Source organism: Xiphophorus couchianus, chromosome 20 (assembly GCF_001444195.1).
Source record: "Xiphophorus couchianus chromosome 20, X_couchianus-1.0, whole genome shotgun sequence".
Lineage (NCBI taxonomy): Eukaryota > Metazoa > Chordata > Actinopteri > Cyprinodontiformes > Poeciliidae > Xiphophorus > Xiphophorus couchianus.
The window spans coordinates 12,504,912-12,522,363 of NC_040247.1; the positions used below are offsets into that span (position 1 = coordinate 12,504,912).

A 17,452-nucleotide genomic window follows, 5' to 3' on the forward strand; every position below is an offset into this window, starting at 1 on the left:
ACTAAAGGGACTTTTCAGTAATGCTCTGATTCATTGAAGATGACTAAAAATCAGGCAGTCAAGTCACATTATAATACTGCTGTATGTGCATCCGTTTTTAAACAAAACAATGAATAGTAAATTATTGCACTTGCATGATGTAATAGTTGTACAAGAACTTTACATTAAATTATTCTTTTACCTTTCATATATTTCTATCTTTACTTTAGAACTGATCTGATGTTCAAATAATTTTCTGTTTTGAAATGTATTCATATGTTTTTCTTTTTCTTCTGTTTGCGTGACACGCCCTTAACTCCATGTTGAATGGCTTCAGGGGAATTACTGGTGAATTTGCATGCAGCCACATTTCTTGACACGCTGACACATATGTGCTCTGTTTTCCCGTCTGTCGCTGCAGTCTGTTGCTTATCTGCATCATGACTTCCCTCTTGTATTTGCTGTGTGCTCTGTGCTGGATGCTCAAGCCGTGCTGCAGCGTCAGCTCGCCTGAGTGGTTCCAAAACATCACCGCAAACATCTTCAGCTTGCCTGGAGATGTAACTATTGGAGGACTTTTTCCAATAAACCAGCAATCGAACAGCGTTGATCTCATTAGTGAGCCGAACAGCATCAAGTGTGAAAGGTAATGTAGTTATGAGAAATCATTGCTTTTTTTAGATTTTCTCTGTTAAATGAGACCTAAACACATGTTTAAACTTAACTTGACTCTGATTTTCTTTCACAGTTTGAATGAATATGGACTTGGTCTCACTCTGGTGATGAAATATGCTGTGGATGAGATCAACGGAAAACAGGATCTTCTGCCAGGCGTCAAATTAGGTTATAAAATGTACGACACCTGCACACACGCTTCAGTCATTGTGAAGCCCACTATCTCCTTCCTCACTGACAAAACAAGCAGCGCTCTTTCTGTGGAGTGTAATTACACCGACTATGAAACCAGCATATCAGCCGTCATTGGTCCTCATACCTCGGAAATGGTGTCAGTCATCGGAAAACTTCTGGGTTTCTTTCTGATGCCTCAGGTTTGGACATAATTTTATCTTACATTAAACTTTCAAATATTTGTAATATTTGTATGTCATTAAGTATCAATTTGTTCTTTTTTACAAAACAATTGTATAATTCTTTAAATCGTAAAAGTAAAATGACAGAATAAATCATAGTTCAAAATCAGGATGGGATTTTTCTCCCAAACTGTAAAGTGTGGCAGAGATCTAGCAATACTTGGAAGGTGATTAAGTCTTTGATGTTTGCACATCTAAATATTCTGGTTTATATCAACAATTTAAAAAAAAACAACCTTAAAACTTTATTAAGTTGTGTAGTTTGATAGTGCTATAACTGTTTGTGTCCTGTGCTGAGCACAGGGATCAACTTCAGGTATAAACACAAAACAGAAATGCCACTTTTGCAACTTTTTCAGCTAAAAGTGGAAAAAAAGAGCTTCATCTTTCCAATGACGAGTTTTCCAGTTCTACTTAGTCCTGTAAGAGTTTCAGTAAGCAGGTAAATGGCTGGAAGGGGGTGAATGCATGTGTCACAGCCATGCATGCATGAACTCGAACTGAAGGGTAATAATCTTAGGTGCAAATGATCTAAAGTGCATCTCTGTGGACTGAGGCTGGAATAACCAGAGAAAACTCTTATTAAGTCAATATTTGATAGAAATTCTTGATTAAAATGTTATGTTGGAATGAATGCTAAGTTTATTTCTGCGTGTAAAACAATCTTGTTGCAAAATTATTGTCGATGGAAGGTAACATCTGCCAAATTTGAAGAAAGACAATTTATTTTGTCTGAAATGATCAAATTTAGAAAAGTCCTGCCAACATTTATTTTTATTTTATTGCATTTAAGTGCACAGTGTAAAATTTTACCATGACTTTTGTTTTACGGTCACACAAACTATGTTGACTTAAAAGTTGTTTCTTTATTCAAGATTGTTTCATAATGTGATTCTTTTTGCCCCAGATTAGCTACGGTGCCACCAGTGACAAATTCAGCGATAATCTTCTCTACCCATCATTTTTCCGCACGGTGCCCAGCGACAAATGGCAAGTGGACGCCATGGTTCAGCTTATGTATGAGTTTAACTGGACCTGGGTCGCTGTCATAGGCAGTGAGGAGGAGTATGGACAAAGCGGTGTGCAGCAGTTCTCCAAAGTAGCAGAGAATAAGTCTGTATGTGTGGCCTATCAGGGCCTGATCCCAGTGTACACTGACCCCGGACCAGCAGTCCAAACCATCATCAACAACATCAAAACAACAGAGGTCAAAGTGGTGGTCGTGTTTGCCCTCCCAGAACCGGCTGCGTTCTTTTTTGAACAGGTTAGTGAAGAAGTATGGAGTGCTGAAAGAGTGCCAGAATGTAATAAATAAAGAAATCCAGTATTTTACAGTTAAACTGAGAAAAATACATTTAAAAATTCATCAAGAATTATTTAAGTTGAATTATGTGTTAAAATTAGGAAGTGATCCACTCAATTAACTTTTTAATAATTACTTTGGAACCAGATAATTGCATGCACTGTATAGAAGACATAACCATTTTTATGTTGTCTGACATTAAATCAGAGTAAACTTTTCCTGTTTTAGGTTTTCTATGTCTCAAAATAATTTTATTTGCTACTTGAGTAATTAGATGGGAAGTTTTCTGATAATTTTTTATTTCACACACTAAAATTACTCCACCTTTAAATCATTTGATAGAGTCTAGATGATCATGTCACGACTTTATAAGCTTGCATTGACGTGATTTACTGCCTCCTTTATTCGGGAACATTGGAAAATCAAAAGAAATCAGCTAAGATTTCTGGAAGAGAATGGTCGCCTTCCTCAAGTCTGTTTCACCCTTAGTTACAATTTCCAGATCCAAAATGTTCATTTTTAACACAAATTATATGCAAAATATGAAATGGTTAAGCCATCAACAATGTATCAAAACATCGCAAAGAAGATTAAAGTTTGGGCACAAACATTCTTCCAAATGGATAATGACCCTTAAATCAGTTACAAACTAGATTAGGGACAATAAAATTACCAGTTTTGACTGGATAATATAACATCCTGATCTCAGTCCCATACAAAATTTGTGAGCACAGCTGAAAGGCTGAGTGTAGTGACACCAGTTCTGTCAGGACGAATGGACCAAAATTTTAGCTGCAGCTCAACTGCTGTGAGAAACGTGTAGAAGGGAACCAAAAACGTTACGCTGAGTCAAATCTTTTGAAAGGCAATTCTGCCAAATACTGAGATCGGCCAAATGGTATTACTCTGGCATTCAGCAGATGGAAATTATTTTGGTAACTCCATCTGATAAAAAAGTTTATTCTGTTTTAATATCAGACAAAATGTCAAGAATCCTTTTATACATTGCAAATATCCACAGTTTTAAAGGTATGTCTTGTAAGAATTACTAATGTAATAATTTAAACAGCTATTGTGGTCTTTAAAATAGACTAATGTCTTATATGTTAACACCTGAGGTCAGATATTTGGCTTGTGAAATGCTGCACAAGAGAAGTATTACTAACCTCTAATGGTGTTGGATAAAAGAAATATATCAAATGTTGAAGAAAAATTGTGTAGTAGTAATTTTCTGTTACATTTTTTGTTCATCATATAGAATTGATTTTCCATTTCAACCTTTAATCAATTAATTACACATTTTTATCAGCTGTGGAACTCTGAAACCGCCATAAAGCAACAAAACTCATTACATTTTAAAGGCACATGCCATATCGATTAAAGTCATCTCGTCTCATTTATTCCAGGTCATCATGGAAAATTTAACAGGTGTGTGGATCGCCAGCTCAAGCTGGGTAATCCACAATCGACTCATTTCCATTCCCAAGATCAAAGACATTGGCACAATCATTGGGTTTGTTGACAAGTTGGATAGTCTGGATTTACTGACCAACTACACAGAAGCATTCCTCAGAAAAATAAGTGAGGAAAGAGAAAATAATGCTACTATGCAACCAAAGTCTCATAATCCTGACAATCCATGCCCACAGTGTTGGTACCTGTCACCAGCCAACATCACCTTGGTGAATGACCTTGCAGTGAAGAGACTGGGCTTCGCTGTGTATTCTGCCATCTACACCGTAGCGCAGGCACTGCATACGTTGCTTGAGTGTGATTCCGGTGGTTGTAATTGGAGGCCAGATTCAAAAATCTATCCCTGGAAGGTAACATTGGTTAAAAGCCCTACAGCCGACTGAGCACAGCTAAAAATCAGCATGTTTTTTAACATTTGAATTACATCTGGTTTTGCAGCTGTTGGAGGTCCTGAGGAATACTTCTGTTAACATAAGTGGCACAATTTTAAAGTTCGACGAAAATGGTAACCCAAATGTCGGGTACAACTTGTTGGAGTGGATCTGGAAGTCCTCAGACAAAGTTGCTTTCAAAAATGTGGGAAATTATTATCAAAACAAACTGTTAATCAACATATCTCGCTTTGAATGGCACACTGAGAACTCAACGGTAAATTCAGTTACTTCTTTGAAATACTTAAGTCAACTTATATGAAAAAAAGTGGGTTTTTTTACTTTTCTTCTCAACATAACTGTTTCAGGTTCCTCTGTCGACCTGCTCAGCGCAGTGTGCCGATGGCCAGGTTCGCAGAGTCAAAGGCTTTCATTCCTGCTGCTATGACTGCATTGACTGCTTGGCTGGCACTTACCAGGCAAATAAAGGTAGCGTGATCGGCCGTGTTTCTGTTCTGTAAATGAGTAGATGTACATTTTGAGTAATGGGAAATTGAATATGGACTTGGTCTCGCTGACCAACATTAAGCATGTAGGCTAATAAGCTTCATTAATCTATCAAAAATCTATCTCAAGGTAGATCTATTCTCTAAACCATAATATTAATTTAATAAATGTTCCATTAAGTAAAAGGAAATTCACCAATTAAGACTGAGTGAAAAGTGTGAAGTCAAAATATAACCGAAGCATTCATTGGTTGTACATCAAGAATTAAAGAAGTGTCTTTGAGTCGGCAACTCTGAGTTCTGATATCAAATCTTAATTTGAATGGGAAAGCAAAAGTGAGGAGGAATTTTATGCATCTAAATCAACTTTGATTTGTCAGCTTCTCATACCAGTACCAACAAAATCAAGCAGGAAACAGAGACAGTGGGTCAGAGACAGCTGTTTACCTTCTTTCTCCAAGCAACTTGCGTTTTTGCTCCAGGGTTCTTTCACCCTTGATGTCTCTGTTTCTCTTGACAGAGTAGATAGTTGTGTTTTTTTTTCTAGCTTTGTTTCTGTTGTTTCGGCTCAGTTTGTTCAATGGGGTTGTGGTTCCCCGCTTTGGACGCGGCTTTGAAGCGGGCTTATGAAAAAAATCTAAAAGGAGTTCAAATATTTACATGGGGGTGCTGAGCATGGCAGCATTATGGATGAAAGACAACTTCATACAAAAATTAGATGAACGTCTAAAATGAAGAACAATGGTGTATGACAGAAGACAATTAGACTTCTCTTGTTTCATGAAGATGTTTCACCCCTAAACAAAGATACTTCTTCAGTTCTGGACGTAACTTTACAAATAGCAGTCAGAATAATCACACAAATAGGTGGCCTTGATCGTCTTCCAGGAAGGTTTCACATCAATTCCCGCCTTGCGACGTGTACCGAAGTAACTCACATGGCATCTAGTTTGGGTCGTCAAGCAACAACAACCCAAACACTGAGCTGAATGGAGGGTAGGGTCAATGACTCACGTGTCACAATGGCCCCATGAGTGACCTTAATTAATGTAATTAGTCTGACTATTATATAGAAACCTTTTACTTCCAACCCATGTTTACTGGAGTCTCAGAACTCAGCAGATGTCAGTCATCATGAGATGCTGGTTGTCCAATCAGAGGAAAACTTTGAAAAACTTAGTCATGTCAGATTGCACTACCAAAGAAGGATGGATTCTATTTTTGGTTTTTTGTTGGGGTTTTTTGTCATATTCCTTAGAGAGAGAGAGAAACTATAAATGTCAAAAATCTGTTATTGTAGCTAAAATCACATCATTAAACTGAAGGATCAATGTTTGGGTTGTTGTTACTTGATGAACCAAACTAGATGTCGTGTGAGTTACTTTGGTATAAAATTAGCAGAATTTCTATATAACAAAAAACATTGACAAGCGTTTTGACAAAATTTGGACATAACACAGAGATGTTGTAAAAAAAAAAAAAAAAAAACATTTTAACACTACTTGAGTGGGATACTGTGTTGTTAAGATTAGATTTAAAAGGTTCAGCAGGTAGTACTGACGGTTGAAAAGTCATATTGAAGAAGTATGCATCCCACAGGTCAATCCGCCATCAGGGAAAACATTAACTTCTTTCTTTTGTATACAGTTACTATTACCTTCAACCATATTCAGACTATGATCAAGTTCTGTTTCTTTTTCTGTCTCTAGAGGACATCCAGTGCACCAAGTGTCCTGACCGTCAGTGGTCCAATGATCGCAGTACTAACTGCACACCCCCAATTTTTGAAATTTTGGGATGGGACTCAGATGATGCCCTGAAGATTATACTGGCGGTTCTTGTGCTGCTTATATGTCAGGTGTCAGTGGCCGTCGTGTTCCTGATCCACCGAGGAACCCCACTGGTGAAGGCCTCAGGGGGAGTCCTGACATTCCTGGCTCTGCTCAGCTTGATGGGAGGCTGTTTGAGTTTGTTTCTCTTCCTGGGGGAGCCTGGGGATGTGGTGTGTCATCTTCAACTCCCAATCATCACTATTTTCCAAACTGTAGCTCTCTCCATTATCTTGTCTATCTCACTGCAGGTGAGTACTTTCAGGTGCAATACTGCACCCAAGTGGCAATATCTAGAAACTACATGAGCGCAAAAAACGTGGTATACTGGCATTCTTCTCTAGATTGCTATATTTTATATGTTTTAAAAATAATTAATAAACCAAATAATTATCCAATATCTTCAGAAAATAACTTATTTTAAAGATAAATAGATTAATAATTTTCATTCAGGAGATTAGCTGATTGCAGTGCTGAAAGTATGATATTTCTACTATCTAGACATTTTATGGATGTTTGTTAAAATAATATTGTAAGAGAATAACATAATTAAAATATTTTTGTTTGCTTAATTTGGGAATACATGTCTCCTATCTGCCTTTGCAGTTGTTTCTATTTGTCAGATTAAGCCAAACAGTAAGAACCTGGCACCTTTCAATTATAATTCAAACTCTTCTTTTCAAACAGATATTCCTTGTGACAGAGTTCCCAAAGAAGGTCGCTCCCCACCTGCGTACGCTCCGAGGCCCTGGAAGCTGTCTGTTTGTGCTGATCTGCTGTTCTATTCAGGCTGGACTGTGTGGCTGGTTTGTTCAAGAAGAACCCTCTCTTACGGAGTATAAGCTCAATATGGAGATCAATTTCATGAAGACCTTTTTGCCATGCCCTGTGTCTCCAGATAAACTTGCTGTCATGCAAGGCTTTAATGCTGCCATGGCCCTTGTGTCATTCATGTCCACCTTCATGGCAATTAAACCTCATCATCAATACAATCTTGCCAGGGATATCACCTTCTCCACTCTTATCTATTGTGTGATTTGGGTGATCTTTATTCCAGTCTATACAGGGTTGACAGCAAATATACTCACTGTGTCGAAGAATAAGTCTATTGTCCATGTTTATTTCACTCTGGCAGGTAACTTAGGGCTGGTGGTTGCTTATTACTTTCCAAAATGCTACTTGCTGTTTAAGAATCCTGATTCCAACACTCCACAGTACTTCTGTACTTTCTTAGAAGGCGTCCCACCAACACCGGCCCAGGAGGAGCCACAGCCACCACCAGCCAAATAAGCTATTAACCAACCAACCAGCCAACCATCCAGTCATCCAACCAGCCACCCAACCAATCAACCAATCTACCTACCTACCGACTGAACTCTATTACCCTGCTTATTTCACCTTAAATGTTGCCTGTGGGTTGAGCTGTAGAGTTCAGCATGTGAGTTACACTTGTGAAAAACTCCTCTTCCATAAAGCCTAATGATGGTAGAAGTGCACCAGCAGTGGTCGTATTTATTCATTCTTATAAACTGAGTTTTGTTAAACATTATTAGTGCTAATTTTCACAAAGGTTTCTCTTTTATTAGAGAATACCTCCAGAATTGCATGACAGAGAGGATGTAATAGCCTGTCTGCAGTCCTGACCTCAACCCCATAAAATTAAGAAAATGATGGACAACTCTGACCATCCTCTTCATTAGACTGTTTGGGAAAACAAAGTGTCTTCACTCAGAGGCTTCTTCAAATTTGCTGTAACAGAGATAACTCTTTGAAAAATTTGAATTAATATGAGTTACAACAACATTTAATTTCCCTTTTGGATCAATAAAGTATTTCTGAATTTGAATTTAATTGAATTAAAAGACTTATGTGGTACTGTTTGTGCCAAGCTGACCATAAACACATTGTATGACTGGTAAGAAATGTTGTTGGAGGAATGGTATCCCATCCCACAGCAGATGATCAAGTTGGTGACCAACCAAAGTATGAGGTGGCAGGATGTTGTAGGCTGCACAGAGTTCATCCACACTTCCTTACAAATAGCCAAATAAGATGAAAATAGAGATGACCTGAGAAGTTTTTGAAGTGGCCCACCCACAAACTGCTAACATATTTTTCTTTCAGATGTTAAAGGATTATAACAACACATTTCAACATTGTAACATAATTAGGTGAAAGGGATTTTGACCAAACAGAAACTCAATTTTCCTTTCTTTCTGTGCTTTGTTTATAATGTATGAACTATACACATGCTCCATTTTGTTGTTTTTTGTGCAATAGTTACATTATGTTAGTGCTACAGGGTGATTTTGTAAGAAACTGTCCTGTTCAAATAATTTATTTAAAACATTTATGCAGACTTTCTAATAATTGAATTATAATTAAACATCACTTTCTCCCCCCAAAAATCCTATGTGTCCTTATTTCTAAACTTTGAGGATGAAGTTTAGTCTTTGAAATAAAGGCTAAAGGCTAACTGCTCACCAGTTAGCCTTTAGCTCACCAGTTAGCCTTTAGTTTTTGGACAAGTTCATTTCGCAAAACCCTATTAGTAGCTTAGCTATAAATGGTAAACAGAAAACAAGTGATCTCATTTGATCAATGTGATCTGAATAATTTATTTAGAATTGTTTATTTATTCAGAATATAAATTACAGAATTGTAATTTATTCAGAATTATTTATTTCATGCTTTTCAGAAGCATGAAAAGATGTTTCAAACTCCAGCTATGGAACTTGTGTTTTTATGGGGTGCCAAGTGTGAAATTTTACAATAAAAGAATGAGTGACCGGTTTCTGATATTTAGCTTTTATTTATTTTTTGTTATTTAGCTTTCTTTTCTCAGCTTTAACACAGGTTCATCACATTTAAAATGAAATTGTGTCTAAAAATTGTCATATATTAACATGTTTATATATAACTCAATGTTAGCAATTTAATGTTAAATCTAAATAATATTAGACAGTATTAGATGCACATAGCATAACAGGCATGAATACACAACATCTACAAATTCCTCTGAAGAACATAAACTTTGTCCATTTTCTTTTTGGAAAACTGTTCAACTTCAGTTTGATTGGATGGAGAAAGTTTAGATTGAGGTAAATCCATAAATGTATTTTATCTTCATCCACGAGAAAGGGGAGCTAATCTCACAAAATACCACAAATCACGAATCGTCTGTTGTAATTACAGTTTTTGTTCGTAGATTAAAAAGATAAAACATTAAGAAGTCAATATAACTAATCAGGGAGGGAATCATGGAAGTTGACAGACATTGATAGCTGTGCCTGACGCCTGACAGTCGCAGCCCAGGGAGAAATTAGCCCTTGTTGCATAGCAACGGTTGCCGTTAACAACGTGTTAACTTGTTAACGGCAACCGTTTCATATACTTTGTGTTAACTTGTTAACAGCTGCTGCTTATCTCTGGGGAAGTTTGTAAGTTTTTGTTGGTTGTTGTTTTAAACCCTAGTTACGACCCGCAGCTGTTAAGGTAAGTTTTCTTTCGCTTATCTATTATAACACTCTCACTATAACACGACTTTTATAGCTTGTACAACAGCTACCATTGGTGTATGTTGCTCTTGCGCCGTTAGCACAACTAACCGCAAATGTATCCTCGTCGAAAGAGGCTAATGGCTGAACCGTTGTAAGCTTATATGTTAAATGTGAAACAACCTGGATATTTTGGTATGCATTAAAAGGCGGTTTTCTCTTTCTTTTTTTTAAATGGGTTTTTAATAGACAGCTTAATCACATTTTCATTCTACAAAGAGCCTAATGCATGGGAAAATAAGTATATTTAGCCAAATGTCTTGTCTAGCTTTCACTAATAGGTTAATGGTCATTTTTCAAAGATATACATTTCCAGTCAGAAGTTTATATGCTCTCATCATTTCCTTATACTATTTGAACAGTTCACTTTCCAGGATAAACTGATTCTACACTCAACTGAAAAGATTAAAAAATATATTGAGTTTGATACAAATAGACTGAAAATTACACACACACACACACACACACACACGAGCACACAAGCTCAATATTGTATGCATACACTCTCTAAAAAGTTGTTATCCCTTAGAGATCCTATTTCTCTTGAGTAGCATGGTTGCTGCACATCCCTATGGTGTTGTTACCTGAAAAGTTTAATCTTAGTTAATGTCAGAGTAAAAAGTTAGTTGTGTTAGTTTTGAATGTATGCTAGTATTTAATTTATTTTATTTTATTATTTTTTTTAAAGAAGCTTATCACAACAATGGCCCAGGGAAGGTCTGTCATGAGTGGACGTTCGGACAATCTTGAGATGGATGCCGATGAAGTGGGTATGTTATTGCTTGATATATTGTTATTCAGCTATAAATGCTAGTGCTTTCTCAACATTTGTTATGTCACACAAAATACTAAAATGTTTATCTGATATTTTGTCAAGCAAAATTGGAGATTGCTGAACTTCAAAATCAGTACAGGATCATGAAACAAAGAGACCAGCGGGGTTATGAGATCCAGGCTCGGGAGCAAATCCGCAAGCAAGAGTGAATAAAGAACAGAAACGTGTTGAAATTTGATTGTCACATCTGTGTGTGTTTCACTTAACCTTTTCAAGTATTTTTTGCTGTCTGTTTCTAGGAAGGAAATTGGGAATCTGCTGAAAGAACGAGAGGAGGTGATTCGAAATCTTAATGCCCGCAAAAATTTGGCTCGTCAACAGCAGGACCAAGAGGAGGTCCGGTCTTTGGTAGAGCAGAACAAAGCACTAGACAAAGAAATGGAGAAGGAGAGGGAATGCCAAAAAAAGCTGCAGACAGAGGTCTTTTTTTCTCTCATTTTTTGATTTCTTTTGATTTTTGGACAAACAAACCACAGTTTATGTCACTGGTCTGTACTGTGTATAGATATTGAACATGGAGATGAGATTGGCAGAGATCAGAAAAGGGGGGGGCGGTAGCAGTCTTTCCCAAAGTGCAAAGACACGGAAGGTCAAGAAAATTATCCGCGACATGGAATCCAATGTGAAGAGAGTAAGTTACAAAAAATATAACAAATGAGACTGGTAACGCAAGCTTCCAAAGGTTGCTGTCTGTATGTTTTTCTTGTCTTTGACTTCTTCAAATATTTCATATACCTTGTGTTGAGGCTTCCACTCAATTCAGTGGTCTGATGACCAAAAACAGCCAACTGAAAGAGGAGCTGGGCACTCTTTGTATAGAACGAGAACATTTCCAGAAACTGCGCAATAATTTAGCAAAGGTTAGAGGCCATGCAAATTATTTAATCTAATATTAACAAAAATATATTTGTAGTTTTATTTATTTTGCAGTGTAGCTGACAGTATGTTTTTTTTTCTTCTTCTTCTCTGATATAAAATGTGCTTTAGGAGGTGCACAAACTCCGTAAGAACATTGAGGAAATGACGAGGCTGTCCACTTCTGCTTACGACATCAGGTGAGATTTAATATTTTAGTTTGGCGTGGAGCAAATCAGGGTGAAGTGAAGCTCATTTTTATAATCTGTACTAAAGGCAGGAGGCTCTGGCCAGGATGAAACTGCTGAGAGAGAAGGCAACGAAGGACCTCATTCAGTGCAACACTGAGATGAGAGAACTTGAGAGGCTTATTGCAAACGAGTTTACCCTGAAGAACTTCATAATGACCAAGTGCAATGAGGAATTGGGGTATTACGATGACAAAATGGCACCAGGACAATGTAAGACCATGCTTTCTGCTCAGATGACTCTGTGTATTGCTCTGAATTTGTTGAAATGGTATAATCAATTCTTATCAATTTAGCTTTTTTTACTGCCACTGAGAAAAATACAAATAAAAGAAACTACCTCAGTCTACATAAAACTAGAAAGTGACTTTCTAAAGTCCTTGGGCTGAAACGTACCTGAAACTTCAATGTATTTTACTGGGATTTTATGTAATAGACCAATACAAAGTACAAAATACAAGTGGAAGAAAACTGAAACATTATTTTTAATGTTTTAAAGTTTGATGTACATTAGCATTAAGACCCTTAGAGCCAGATCATTACTGAAATATCTTTGACTGTAGTTAGAACTGCAATTCTCTAGCAGCTTTCCATATCTAAAAGCTGAATTTGTGCCCATTCTTCTTTTCAACATTCCTGAAGCTCAGTCGGACTGGCTGAGGGAAGTCTCAACAAGATTCAGGTCTGGACTTTGACTGGGCCATTCTCCAATCAGTTATGTCTCGATATTGTAAACCATCTCTTTTTGCATGTTTTCAGGTTTTGTCCATGCCAGCATCTTCTGCAGTTACTTATAAATACAGGATCACCCCAGTATTTATCTCCATCAAACTTTTCACTAACTCTGACCAGCCTGTCCACCCCATCTGAAGAAAATCTTCCCCACAGGATTATGCTGCCTTCACCATGTTTCTTTAAGAAATTGGTGTTTACTTGAGGTGATGTGTAGCATTTGTTTTCTTTCAAACATAGTGTTATGTATGTGGGTCAAAGAGTTCAAAGAGCTTTGTCTCACCGGTCTGGATCTCCTTCTTCCACTTGTTTGCCGTTTTAACTGCAACTGCAAACTGGACTTCTTACGAAATGCCTAAAGCTTGTGATTGTGTTTTATAACCAAACCCTTTTTTAAACCTTATCACAACTTTCCCACAGCCTGTCTGCTGTGTTCCTTGGATTTCAACATTCTGTTTGTTCACCGGTGATCCTCTAAGGGTTTGACAGACGGTTGTGCTGCTGGTGTAACACATAAAATCTCAATAAAATATTATGGCTTTAATTGATCAAAATGTGAATTAGTTCAATGTATATGAATAATTTTGCATGGTAATGTAAGTTTAAGTTCTTTTTTATGAACCTAGGAAAGTAAATTTCTTAGTGAGCTCCTGAAATGTTCAAGAAATAGCTGGTAGCTTTAGCTTTACTGTTTCAGTCAAAATCTTTTTATATGCATTTGTGTGTTTTATATGTATATAGTGTCATCACTATAGGGGTATTTCTATATCCTTATAGAGGTAAAATAATTTTAGAACCTGAGTAAAGATATTCTCCGTTGATTGGGCTCAGATTTTGATTATTTTTGTTTATTAGTGCCAGGTGCAAAGGCACTCAGCAAGATGCTCTCAGGAGAACAGACTGTGGAGAACTTGAAGGACACGTTTGAAAAGCTCCAGGCAATAATGGGCGAGAAAAACCTGGACCAGCTGGTCAATAGTTTCATCGAGGGTGAGACTTTTATACTTACCTATTTTTAGAGACAGAACTTCACACAGTCTGTTTCACTGTGGAACAAATGTAAATATTTTTTATGGTCGTCTGTTTCAGTCTGAGCCACAAAAGTAACTTTTCAGTCATGCTTGCAACAGGCTTCCTCAATTAAATAGGCACCAGCATGACATTATGCACTGTTTATGCAATGATGTGAGCAAAGCAGTGCAAAGTCTTGATTTAATTTGAATGTTTTTTTGGCTTTTCAAATGGTCTTAAGGAGTATTAAAGCCTTTCAATGTTTTCTTTGGACTTTGACATTGTTTTAATTTATGTTCAGTCCAGGCTGAACTGTTCATATGGAAAAGTTTGTTATGGCTAAGACTGTTAATTCTGACCTCCAAATCAGTTCGGACAAAAAAATGACAAAAGTACATTCCAGCACCCTCTATCTGATTTTTACTCAACTCTAAAGCAAGCTAATTAAAGAACATCCTGTTTAATGATGTATTCTATCATTAAAATACATCAACATTTTTACGTTTATTACATTTAATGAACAGGGGAAAAAAAACATACATTTCAGGATTTGATCACCTATTAACTATTCTGAGACGAACTGTGTAGCTTTCAGTCAGATCAATTGTTTGGCACATAATTTATTTTTTAGCAATTTTCCACATTTCTAAGCCTCCATTGCCAGATATTCTGTCCTGGTCATGCATATAATCTAGAGAGAAGAATAAATAATAAAGCTGCAAAAGTCCAAAGATAACTTTGAAAGCACAGAAAACTTTTGATCAAAATTACTTTCATAGACTGCATATGTATATGAATGAAAAGTTTAATGCATTTAACATTTCTGTTTTTTATTAATGTATTCCTCTTTTGTTGAGTAGCTAAAGACCGAAACTTGGCCTTTCTCAAATTTGTCAATGAGCAAAACAGTGAGACTGTGAAACTGAAGGATCAGATCAACAAGGTATTTTTTCTGGTTTGCTTTAACATTTAAAAAAATATATTTTTCTTTTTATATATATTTAGTGTAGCCTGCTTACTTTTTTCATACACTATAACGTGGTTAGTAACAAAACAAGGTTACAAATAAACTAGAGAAGGTGTGTCTTGTTTCCTTGAGATTTGTAACAGTAAGTCTGTGTGTCACAGCAGATCAAGGAAGAGATGGAGAAGTTTAACCGACAAGAACTGGAGCAGGAGCAAAAGCATCTCTCTCTGCTGAAAGACATGAAAGGAAAAATAAACGAAGCTGAATCTCAAACAGAAACTTATGCAAGCCAAGCTGACACCATAAGCACAATTCTGGATCAAATCAAAAAAGGTTCAGCAATGTTTTATTTTATTTCTCTTTACATTTTATTCTCTGCTTTGCTAAGATTTCTAGTACCAGATACCAATACAATGAAGTTAAAGCGAATAAAATAAATCAAACTGATAACATAAAATTAACAATGTGTAATTAAAGGTGTATGGTTTTGAGTTGCTCTCAAATATAATTTGATATAAAGACCCATAAAATCTTAATGAATCTAAGATAAATGTGTCTGTATTGAGTAAAAAAACAATATAAAAACTAAACACAATCGGGCGTGCCGTGGTGGCGTAGTGGTTAGCGCGACCCATATTTGGAGGCCTTGAGTCCTCGACGCGGCCGTCACGGGTTCGACTCCCAGACCCGACGACGTTTGCCGCATGTCTTCCCCCTTCCCCGTTTCCTGTCAGCCTACTGTCATATAAGGGACACTAGAGCCCACAAAAGACCCCCTGGAGGGGTTAAAAAAAAAAAAAAAACTAAACACAATCATCATACTGCATGTGATGTAGAGAAATAAAAATACATCAAGGTAGTTCTCAAACATGCTCTTTTCATCCGTCAGGGGTGGACAACATCTTCAAAGAGGTCGGGTGTGACTACGCAGCAGTGGAGGAAAGGCTGGGATTCACTTCTGGGATCACAGAGAGCAACATCATAACATACCTGGATCTCATAGAGGAGAAGACCAATGAGCTGCTCTCTGTGCAGGCTTTCCTCAAGTTTAAGGTTGTGCCAGTTTTGAAAGTATTATTGGTGTTTGCAGATCCTCAACCTGTAAGAAATCATGTGTTTTGTGCAGGAACTGAAAGACGACTTCGATGCAGCCGATCTGGCCAGAAACTTTCTAGGTCAAAATCCTGACCTCAAGCGAGAACTCAGTGTCCACACATCTCTTAGCAGGTCGGCCTTGTAGTTTGCTTTGGAGGATAAATTTGAGCATATAAACGCATGATGCTCACGGCTCTGTTTTGTTTTACCCATCAGTTTGGATTCTGGTCCAGAAGAGCCTCCTATCACTGATGAGGACGACCGGCCACTTTCACATGAGGAGCTTTGCAGGAAAATAATGAGACGGGTCAGTTCAATAAAGCCACAAATCTAGCCTGAAATGGCTGCAGATGACCAATATGAAGAGATGTTTTTTGTTTAGTCTTTTTCTGAACAGCTTAACTGATCTTCTTTATATGATTCCTTGATTCAGAAAGCAGAGTGGTCATCAAGGAGTCACTTAAGCTACAAAAGTCTGTAACAAGCTTTAGTGGCAAACAGCACATCCAGGAGGATGGACTCATGCGGTATAAGCAGTGTTCTGTGGAGGATCCTTAATAATTAATTTACCTTAACAAGCTCAAAACTAAAATTTTCATTGTTGATGCTGCTTTTAATCAGACTTATCAGCCATTTTCCAAGAGACAGCACTGTGTATACAGCATGACCCACTCATATTCGAAATGTATTTGAAATATCAGACAAGGTTTGTTCAATTATAAACTGACTGCTTATCAGCAGTTTCATGTCTTAATAGTTCTGCTGTGCACACAATCTGAATTCACTGAAGCAATCTTTAAAATTCCCTTTTTCCCAGTTAGACACCTGTATCTGGTCTTTGATTAAAATCAGCAGCAAAAATGTAAAAGAAAATATAATTTCTGATTAACTGTATTCTTTCAGCTTCTGATTTTGTAATATTAGATTGAAACTTTAATTTTTCAAAAAACATTTGCAATGTTAAACTTTTAAAAAATGTTCAAAAGTGTGAAAATAGTCATTTACAAAGTATGTGATTGTTACATTTTTTGTAGTTGTGGCTAATGTGTGTTGTAATTTTTAGCTTTGTGTTAGTGTGTTTAAGAATATTGATATTGTTTTCACCTTATGGAGAGATTTGTGTTCCAAACGAATTACAAAATATAAAATAACTTATAAAATGATGGCCTCATTGGTGTGTTTTCTATAATTTTGAGAAAGCAGAAGGCACGGTAAAACTATTTTTGATTTATGTAGAATCAAAATGTTTCAAAAGCAGTTTGGCTCCACCTGGTGGTGGCACAGTAGACAGACAGAAGAAAGAATATAAGACATTGATATATAGAGAACATTTTCAGAAACTGCAAAATAAAAATTGCTGTTTATATCTATGCTTATATCTACCCAATGAAGGGTAGGTATAAGCATATTCTGCCAGTGGGAGTCTAATGGTACAGTTGGTAGTTCAGGGGAACATCCACAAACAAAGTTCTTGCATAATGAGGTCAAAGTGAGATGTAATATAGTTCATGGAAAGGAACTTCTCTCAGCTAACCAGATGCCCAACCTGCCTCAACTGAGTCCTCTCAATATGGACGAACAGCAAAATGTCAAGACATAT

At 36.8% G+C, this 17,452-nt stretch overlaps 2 protein-coding genes across 4 annotated transcripts; both read left to right on the top strand.

Annotated features, from left to right (window-relative positions):
• Positions 1-371: 371 nt before the first annotated feature.
• Positions 372-9,145, top strand: tas1r3 (taste receptor, type 1, member 3). The gene is made up of 8 exons (XM_028001776.1): positions 372-625; positions 728-1,028; positions 1,978-2,334; positions 3,780-4,196; positions 4,285-4,494; positions 4,586-4,706; positions 6,433-6,803; positions 7,240-9,145. Exons 1-8 carry the CDS (start codon positions 420-422, stop codon positions 7,840-7,842), a joined length of 2,586 nt encoding a protein of 861 aa, XP_027857577.1. The 5' UTR covers positions 372-419; the 3' UTR covers positions 7,843-9,145.
• Positions 9,146-9,884: 739 nt separating this feature from the next.
• Positions 9,885-17,015, top strand: odad1 (outer dynein arm docking complex subunit 1). Of its 3 annotated transcripts, none has more exons than XM_028001777.1 (15): positions 9,885-10,047; positions 10,798-10,879; positions 10,987-11,089; positions 11,184-11,364; positions 11,450-11,575; positions 11,691-11,804; positions 11,932-11,999; positions 12,076-12,260; positions 13,635-13,769; positions 14,651-14,733; positions 14,919-15,090; positions 15,647-15,810; positions 15,884-15,984; positions 16,069-16,159; positions 16,286-17,015. In XM_028001777.1, the coding sequence occupies exons 2-15, from the start codon at positions 10,813-10,815 to the stop codon at positions 16,331-16,333; spliced, it is 1,638 nt and encodes a 545-aa protein (XP_027857578.1). In that variant the 5' UTR covers positions 9,885-10,047; positions 10,798-10,812; the 3' UTR covers positions 16,334-17,015. The 3 variants fall into 3 exon arrangements, with proteins under 3 accessions (XP_027857578.1, XP_027857580.1, XP_027857579.1); XM_028001779.1 differs by having other exon boundaries at positions 14,922-15,090; XM_028001778.1 differs by having other exon boundaries at positions 9,905-10,047; positions 10,801-10,879.
• Positions 17,016-17,452: the final 437 nt, after the last annotated feature.